Genomic DNA, 7476 nt, shown 5'->3' with positions numbered 1-7476 from the left:
GACGACGAGCACGACCCGGAGACCAAGGACGTGTGCCACGGCATCCTCAAGTGCATTGCGCTGCGCGAGAAGTACATGGCCGCCAACGCGCTCTTGATGCAGCCGCATGACGAGATTCCCGAGCCGCCACTTACGCCGGGTGGTTCGCGCCCGCAGCTGCGCCATCGCGACGACCTGCCGTACAACATCTTTGACATTGCGGTACGATCATGTAACTCGAGCGCATCCAGCGATGGCTCATCATCTTTCTTGATACGATGATAGACACCGACGGGGTCGACGCACGCGATCCGCGTCCAGAACGGCGTCATCGTCGTGCTCAACGACGGCGCGACGGACCCGATCTACACGCCGCACTCGCAGGAAGAGTTTTACGACGACTGGTTCGAGGTCAAGCGCATTGTCAACTCGGGTCCGGTCAAGGTACTTGCTTCTCGTTGACCGCACGGTTTCCATGGCGGGCGTCTAGACCTTTTCGTTCAAGCGGCTGCAGCTACTCGAAGCGCGCTTCAATCTGCACACGCTTCTCAACGCAGACCGCGAGCTCGCGTCACAGAAGGCCGTGCCGCACCGCGACTTCTACAACATCCGCAAGGTCGACACGCACATTCACCACTCGGCGTGCATGAACCAGAAGCATCTGCTGCGGTTCATCAAGTCGCGCCTTAAGAACCACCCGGGCGAGATCGTCATTTTCCGCGACGGGCGCTTCATGACGCTGAGCGAGGTCTTCCACTCGCTCAACCTCACGGCGTACGACCTCTCGGTCGACACGCTCGACATGCACGCGTCCAACACGTTCCACCGCTTTGACCGGTTCAACCTCAAGTACAACCCCGCGGGGCAGAGTCGCCTTCGCGAGATCTTTCTCAAGACGGACAACCTCATCGGTGGCCGGTACATCGATCCTCGCTGGCAGCTTTCTTAGGATGAATTAGCTATTTGGCCGACATTACGAAGGAGGTCATGAGCGATCTGCACGCGTCCAAGTACCAGCTCGTCGAGTGGCGGCTCTCGATTTACGGCCGGAAGCACTCGGAGTGGGACAAGCTCGCCAAGTGGTTTTACGTCAACCGCCTCGCGTCGCCGCACGTGCGCTGGATGATCCAGATCCCGCGCTTGTACTTTTTGTACAAAAAGTACGAATCGAATCTCCACATTTGGGAATCGCACACGACGTTAGGTCGGGCGACGTTGAGAATTTCGAGCAAATGCTCGAAAACATCTTCCTCCCGCTCTTTGAAGTCACGAAGGACCCGAGTTCGAACCCGGCGCTGCACTGCTTTCTCCAGGCCGTGATTGGGTTTGACTGCGTCGACGACGAGAGCAAGACTGAGCCGATCCGCGCCGAGAAGGGCAAGCCGCTCCCGCCGCCCGCAAACTGGACCCACGAGCACAACCCGCCGTACGACTATTGGACGTACTACCTCTACGCCAACATCGCGTCGCTCAACGCCTTCCGCAAGGCCAAGGGCCTCTCGACCTTTAGCTTTCGTCCGCACTGCGGCGAGGCCGGCGACCCGGACCACTTGGCGGCCGCGTTTCTCTGCGCCAACGGGGTAAGCTTGCGTGTCCATCTCTTTTTCCATCTTGATATGTTGATACTTTTTAGATCAACCACGGTATCACGCTGCGCAAGACCGTGTCGCTGCAGTACCTCTACTACCTGACGCAGATCGGGATTGCCATGTCGCCGCTGAGCAACAACAAGCTCTTCCTCGACTTCCAGCGCAACCCGTTCCCGCAGTACTTTGCCCGCGGCCTCAACGTGTCGCTGAGCACGGACGACCCGCTCATGCTGCACTACACCAAGGACCCGCTTCTGGAGGAGTACAGCGTCGCGGCGCAGGTGTGGAAGCTCTCGGGCACCGACATTTGCGAGATCGCGCGCAACTCGGTACTGCAATCGGGTTTCGAGCACCCGTTCAAGCAGCACTTTTTGGGCAAAAGCTACTTTGAGCCAGGCTCCAACGGCAACGGTACGCGCCGTTTTTGAGATTCACGTTGAGATGACGACGTGAATAAGACATTCGCATGACCAACGTGCCCGACATGCGCCTCGACTTTCGCCACGAGACGCTCCAAAACGAGTTTCACCAGCTGCGCGAAGTCAACAACTTGTAGGCGCCACTTCGAACCCGTCCGCCGCCGACTTAGGTCTACGATAAAACTCTGTATTTGCGAGAATAGACGCACGGTGCATGCTTCCTATCGCGTCGGCTACAGCGCCGGCCAGCGCACCTCCAGCCGCGCAAACCGTCCGCTGGTTGTCGTCACAAGCGTGCCGGCTTTGAAGTGGTGGACAGGCGACGTTGTCGTCACGTACGGCCTCGTCTTGACACCCGGTGGTACGACCGGCGTCGGCCCCAGCAGCCGACGCCGATCAAACTGGGTCGCGGAGGTCGGGGCGCCGACAGACACTGGTTGACGGCCACGCGCTCTTCGCGGATGCAGATCTTGTGCGATGGCGTGCGCCTAGTGTAGTCATCGACACGCATGACACGACGCTGGCGACGGGACTACCTCGCGCTGCTGCTGGTGCTTGAGGTTGCAGAGCGTCGCGCGCGGACTCGCCGACGTTGACGGACGAATGTGGAGAATGCGGTTGAGGTCGTTGGGCAGCGACCGCAGCGTCTCGATCGAGTTGTCGATGCTGGCGCTTGCGTCATGACGTACGACGAGACTCATCGCGCGACGATTCGTCGTCGACGGTCGCTGCAGCGCACACCGCGTCTCGTCGAGGCGCCTGCAGTCGCGCGTGACGGCGGTTGTCACAAACTAGACCAGTTGGTGTCGAGGCGTGGATGGGGGCAACGTACTTGGGCGCAAAAGACGCAGACGCGGGCGACGCCGTCGTTGGAGCTACCGATCAGCGGGCCGTTGCCATGGTCGTTGTCGTCGAGGTCGGTCTCGTCGTCGACGAGGCCGCGCCGCCGGAGCATGCGGCGGGCCCGCCAGATGTCCTACGCGCCATCCCTCCATCACTTGATGCACACGTCAAGCAGGTGCAAACGTTGCCCGAGGTCGACTCGAAGCCAGCGCCGTAGGACCGGTGGCACAGCGAGCAGGTGGCTTGCTTGTCGCCCATATTGATCGAGAATATATTTAGATAGACAGGTCAGGATACGCTTGTCCCGAGCTGTCAATATTGATCGGCGATCGAATATGTCGCGTCAGTTGGCAACTACCTTGGTCGCGACATGGTCCGCAGCAGCAGCGAGATGGGGCTCTGGACCTCGGACGAGGTACTTGACTGTCCTTGGGTGGAGTCCGTGAGGCATGATCCTAGGACGAGAAGCTCCGGCGGGCGATTCTCATGTACGGGGCGCGGCGCTGGAAGCTTGTGGGCGACGTCATCAAGAACCGGAGCGCGGCCGAGTGCAACGCGCGCTGGCACGAGCTGCAGACGTGCACGTCCAAGCTCAAGCGTCCGTGGCTGGCCTTTGAGGACGAGCTCCTCGAGCGCATCGTGGCGACCCACGGCCCGAAGCGCTGGGGCTTTATCGCCTCGTACATTCCTGGCCGCAACGGCAAGCAGTGTCGAGAGAGGTATCCTCGTCTTGCTAGTCCGCCTCAGCGTCAGCGTGCGGTAGATGGCACAACCACTTGAGCCCGCACATCAACAAGGGCCCGTGGACGCCGGACGAGGACAAGCGCTTGATTGAGCTCCAAGCACGCTACGGCAACCGCTGGGCGCACATTATGAAGCAACTGCCGGGGCGGTAGACCCTTTTCACGCTACCGTGGGCTCAGACGTATGGTTAGGACGGACAATGCGATCAAGAACCATTGGTACTCCAACGTCAAGGTACACAACCTACAAGCATGGGAGCTCATACGTTCTACTAGCCGGCAGTGACGACAGGCGATGCCACCATTCCACTGGCGCCAGACGAAGAGCGCGTCATCGAGTTGGAGCCAGCGACCAAGATGACGCCGTTGGCGAGCCATCTTGCCTGGATCAGCGACGACATTCAGCTCTCGATGCCCATTCTCTGGGAGGATTTGCACGCGCTGGACGACGACACGAAGGAGCTCGTGGGCTTTGGCCTCTAAGTAAGCCGAGAGTAATGTATGGTGTGTGATGCTCGAGTCCGAATCACATGCGCCGAGACTGTCCGCAGCCGAGCCCCTCCTTCTACCTTGCTGCACAGGGTTGAGCGTCGGCTTCGGTACAGCAGACGAAGCTTATACCATGCGTTGTTCTCTTCCCGAGTACAGTATGCGGTCGCCCGCAATTGTCCGCGCTCGAAAATGGTGGGAAGGCCCATGGATCGGTCGATTGTACGTGGCGGCGCCACGTAACGTTATGGGGTGACGTTGGATATCCAATACATGAAAGCGCGCCTCTCCCATGCCGATATTGGATGACGCATATACATCCGGATACGCGCATCAATTTTGTGATTGGCGATGTGCGACGTATTGCTCTACTACAAGTACGCGGCGCTCTCTGCGACCGAGGCCGATGACGTGGCCGCGTGGCACGAGCGCTTCTGCGGTGCGCTTGGCCTGCACGGTCGCGTGCGCATTGCCGAGGAAGGCATCAACGGGACGCTCGGCGGGCCGGCGGCGGCGATCGACGCCTACATCGCGGCCATGGAGGCGTCGGCCGCGTTCGGCGGCTTGGCCATCGACTGGAAGCGAAGCGCCGCCGAGGCCTTGCCGTTCGACGACCTCCTCATCCGCCGCACCAAGGAGATCGTGTCCATCGAGCTGCCCGATGACATGTGCCACGTGCGCGGTACGGCGCAGCACCTCTCGCCGACCGACTTTGACGCCAAGCTCACGACCGACAACGTTGCCGTCATTGACGTCCGCAACGACTATGAGTACAAGTACGTGTCGGGCTCCTTCCTCGTAGCTTTGTCGTCATGGACCGTGCTAGCATTGGTCACTTTCAGGGCGCGCTGAACCCGCGCACGCGCCGCTTTGGCCAGTTTCCCGTCTGGGTCCGCGAGACGCTGCCGCAGCTGCAAGCGAAGAGCGCGATCTTGATGTACTGCACGGGCGGCATTCGCTGCGAGAAGGCGTCCGCGTACCTCCGGCACCTCGGCTTGGAGAACGTGTACCAGCTCGAGGGAGGTATACACCGCTACTTGGAAACGTTCCCGGACGGCGGGCATTTCCTCGGGAAAAACTTTGTGTTTGACCAACGTACGTCCAAGCTCAAGTATGAAAAGGAAGACTTATATCACGTGTAGGGGTCGCGATGGCATCCCGCAACGACGCGGTCGTCGGCAAGTGCAGTGCGTGCGATGACGCGCACGACGCGGTCTCGGGCACGCGCTGCGCCTACTGCCGGACGCACGTGCTGCTCTGCGACGGCTGCGTCGAAGCCAAGGCAGCCAAGCGCATCCAAGTGCTCTGCGGCGACCACGCGTGGATGGGTGACGGCAGCAGCGACGAGCTCGTCGCGAAACACGCGGCGCTCGAGGCCACGCTGTCGCAGCACGAAGGACCCAAGGGCAAGGGCCGCCGCCGTTCGATACGCAAGCAAATGGACGCGATCGAGAAGAGCCTCGACCAGTTTACGCTCGTTGAAGAAGGCCCGTCGGCGTCGGCGGCTTAGATGCTTTTTCTCGCGAACAGACCAAGCGTTCGCGCCTGAAGTCGACCACCTGATACTTACATACTAGTACACACCCGTAACAATGTGCACTGAGGGAAAGCGTACTTTCGTATCGAAGGCAGTGGCACCTCTAACGTAGCTGGCACTGCTGATACCAAGTGTTGAACGTAATGGCACATGCCAACGACGTCCGCCTGCAGCAGCGCACGTACGAGTTCTGTTCGATTACTGTCGACCACTTAGGCGGACGTCGACGACGAAGGTGGTGTGGGACTGCAGACATAGATGCAAAGACCTTCGCAGCGGATGGCGACGCTGATCTCCGTGGCATGTACTTGATCCTCGTCCGCAAAGTACTTGGACACTTGACCTTCCAAGCGGATCGTGATGTTCGTACATGTTGCCAGCGCAGCTGTGAGGTAGCGTTGTCCAAGGACCGTGAATGTGTTGAAAGAGAGGTCCATCTCGAACGGTTCTCGGGCGCATGTGCCTGCCAAGGCGTCCGCAAGCACCGTAACGTTCGTGCGGTTGATATTGCAGTGCCGAAAGCTTAAGTGGCGCACACCGGCCGCGATACACTGCTGCATCGCACGAGCCGCTTGGTCGATACGTTTTTCGATGTGGCTGCAGCTCGACCACGCAATCGATTCGAGCTGCGGGGAGCGAAGGGCCCAGTCTAGCACGGCGCCGAAGCTCGCTGTTGAGAAATTGACGTAGTCAAAACGAGCGCGACAAAGCACATATGGGCCATATAAGGGAGCCATTTCTCCTTCGGTGAGGTCGACGGCGCAGAGTGAGAGGTCTTGGAGCGATACCATGCTCGGCAGTACAAGCATACAGTACGCGCCGTCGCGTTTGCTTTCGAGTGTGAGCTCCTTGAGGTTTGGGAGGTCGAGGACCGGAGCAAGGTGGCGAAACCCATCTGCCGTACGCGCACTCGAGCCGCAGGTGAGATCAAGCTTCTTGAGATGTGTCAATGCGATGCCATTCGCGACGAGGCTCTGAACCACACCGGGAGAAACACACAACGCGAGGTCTGAGGGCGTCGACGACGCTAGAACCTGCGCAAGACGAGCATCGGGTGTCGTTAGCCATGTGAGCGCCAAGTGCCGCGCGTAGCCCGACGCAAGCCAGCGCTCGATGGCCGGCACAACGTCAGACGTATAAGCGCTTTTGTTGGAAGTGAGATTGAGCCGAAGGTCGGACACGCGGTGGGCCGGCGTCGTGATGGCGTCGAGAAGCGGCGTCTCACACGGAAGAAACGCGTGCTGGAGGTTCGTGCACTGCCGCAGCACGCTGTAGCACGCCTCGCGCTGGTCTGTGGTAGGGCTCTTGAGAAGCTGAACGTGCGTCACCTTGGTTGCCCAGTTGGCGACAAAGCGGCAAAATGGGGCGTCAAAGCTGATGCCCGTGATCGGAAACACAATGTTGTGTTGCGAGAAGCGACCGATGGACATTGAGTGGAAGACGGGCATGGCAGTAACCAGAGTGTTTTTAGCAGCCCGAGTATCGTTGACGTCACAGAGGTTTGGCATCGGCCAGACACTCGATGGCTCCTGGGAGCTGAGGAGCTGGACGAGGGCTGCGAGCGGTGGCGTCAATGTAGCTGGTGGCAGCGCGTGCAGAAAGGATGCTACGTCCGAGGGCGACAGCGTACATTGGACGATGGAGACGAGCACTTGAATGATGTCGAGCACCGACGCTGGCGACGGGCTCGGTCGCTTTGCTGCCATTCTCCATGTGCCATTTATCCGGATTTTGCGGTCGTTTAGCCGGATGTTATGTTTGAGAGACGTGCTTTGCTCGACCTAGATAGATAGATAGATAGATAGATAGATAGATAGATAGATAGATAGATAGATAGATAGATAGATAGATAGATAGATAGATAGATAGATAGATAG

General features: G+C 59.4%; 5 protein-coding genes across 5 annotated transcripts; 3 read left to right on the top strand and 2 right to left on the bottom strand.

The window, feature by feature from the left end:
- On the top strand, positions 1-2211 carry SDRG_16615 (AMP deaminase). Its single transcript, XM_008622831.1, has 7 exons — positions 1-201; positions 265-423; positions 470-897; positions 939-1139; positions 1184-1559; positions 1613-1979; positions 2027-2211. Exons 1-7 carry the CDS (start codon positions 76-78, stop codon positions 2122-2124), a joined length of 1755 nt encoding a protein of 584 aa, XP_008621053.1. The 5' UTR covers positions 1-75; the 3' UTR covers positions 2125-2211.
- A 9-nt stretch (positions 2212-2220) lies between these two features.
- SDRG_16614 (hypothetical protein) lies at positions 2221-3088 on the bottom strand (the record flags this gene model as incomplete). Its single annotated transcript, XM_008622830.1, has 4 exons — positions 2221-2475; positions 2524-2778; positions 2820-2963; positions 3014-3088. 4 exons carry the CDS (start codon positions 3086-3088, stop codon positions 2221-2223), a joined length of 729 nt encoding a protein of 242 aa, XP_008621052.1.
- Positions 3089-3160: 72 nt separating this feature from the next.
- On the top strand, positions 3161-4092 carry SDRG_16613 (myb-like protein). The gene is made up of 5 exons (XM_008622829.1): positions 3161-3245; positions 3290-3549; positions 3594-3722; positions 3766-3808; positions 3850-4092. The coding sequence occupies exons 1-5, from the start codon at positions 3201-3203 to the stop codon at positions 4054-4056; spliced, it is 684 nt and encodes a 227-aa protein (XP_008621051.1). The 5' UTR covers positions 3161-3200; the 3' UTR covers positions 4057-4092.
- A 302-nt stretch (positions 4093-4394) lies between these two features.
- Positions 4395-5716, top strand: SDRG_16612 (hypothetical protein). Its single transcript, XM_008622828.1, has 3 exons — positions 4395-4838; positions 4889-5157; positions 5205-5716. Exons 1-3 carry the CDS (start codon positions 4414-4416, stop codon positions 5570-5572), a joined length of 1062 nt encoding a protein of 353 aa, XP_008621050.1. The 5' UTR covers positions 4395-4413; the 3' UTR covers positions 5573-5716.
- Positions 5658-7310, bottom strand: SDRG_16611 (hypothetical protein). The gene has a single exon (XM_008622827.1). The coding sequence runs from the start codon at positions 7303-7305 to the stop codon at positions 5812-5814; it is 1494 nt and encodes a 497-aa protein (XP_008621049.1). The 5' UTR covers positions 7306-7310; the 3' UTR covers positions 5658-5811.
- Between the last annotated feature and the right edge of the window lie 166 nt (positions 7311-7476).

Source organism: Saprolegnia diclina, assembly GCF_000281045.1.
Source record: "Saprolegnia diclina VS20 unplaced genomic scaffold supercont1.138, whole genome shotgun sequence".
NCBI lineage: Eukaryota > Oomycota > Saprolegniomycetes > Saprolegniales > Saprolegniaceae > Saprolegnia > Saprolegnia diclina.
Note: the sequence above shows the minus strand (reverse complement) of the source record. Positions and strands in the feature narration are given on the sequence as shown.

Excerpts from the sequence above, each read along its gene's own strand:
- SDRG_16612 (XM_008622828.1), top strand. The coding sequence starts at position 4,414 with ATGTGCGACGTATTGCTCTACTACAAGTACGCGGCGCTCTCTGCGACC. Across the intron at positions 4,839-4,888 it reads CGCAACGACTATGAGTACAA|CATTGGTCACTTTCAGGGCG; the intron begins GTACGTGTCGGG and ends GGACCGTGCTAG. Across the intron at positions 5,158-5,204 it reads AAACTTTGTGTTTGACCAAC|GGGTCGCGATGGCATCCCGC; the intron begins GTACGTCCAAGC and ends TATCACGTGTAG.
- SDRG_16611 (XM_008622827.1), bottom strand. The coding sequence starts at position 7,305 with ATGGCAGCAAAGCGACCGAGCCCGTCGCCAGCGTCGGTGCTCGACATC.
- SDRG_16613 (XM_008622829.1), top strand. The coding sequence starts at position 3,201 with ATGGTCCGCAGCAGCAGCGAGATGGGGCTCTGGACCTCGGACGAG. Across the intron at positions 3,550-3,593 it reads GGCAAGCAGTGTCGAGAGAG|ATGGCACAACCACTTGAGCC; the intron begins GTATCCTCGTCT and ends AGCGTGCGGTAG. Across the intron at positions 3,809-3,849 it reads ATTGGTACTCCAACGTCAAG|CCGGCAGTGACGACAGGCGA; the intron begins GTACACAACCTA and ends ACGTTCTACTAG.
- SDRG_16615 (XM_008622831.1), top strand. The coding sequence starts at position 76 with ATGGCCGCCAACGCGCTCTTGATGCAGCCGCATGACGAGATTCCCGAG. Across the intron at positions 898-938 it reads GACAACCTCATCGGTGGCCG|CTATTTGGCCGACATTACGA; the intron begins GTACATCGATCC and ends AGGATGAATTAG. Across the intron at positions 1,980-2,026 it reads GCCAGGCTCCAACGGCAACG|ACATTCGCATGACCAACGTG; the intron begins GTACGCGCCGTT and ends GACGTGAATAAG.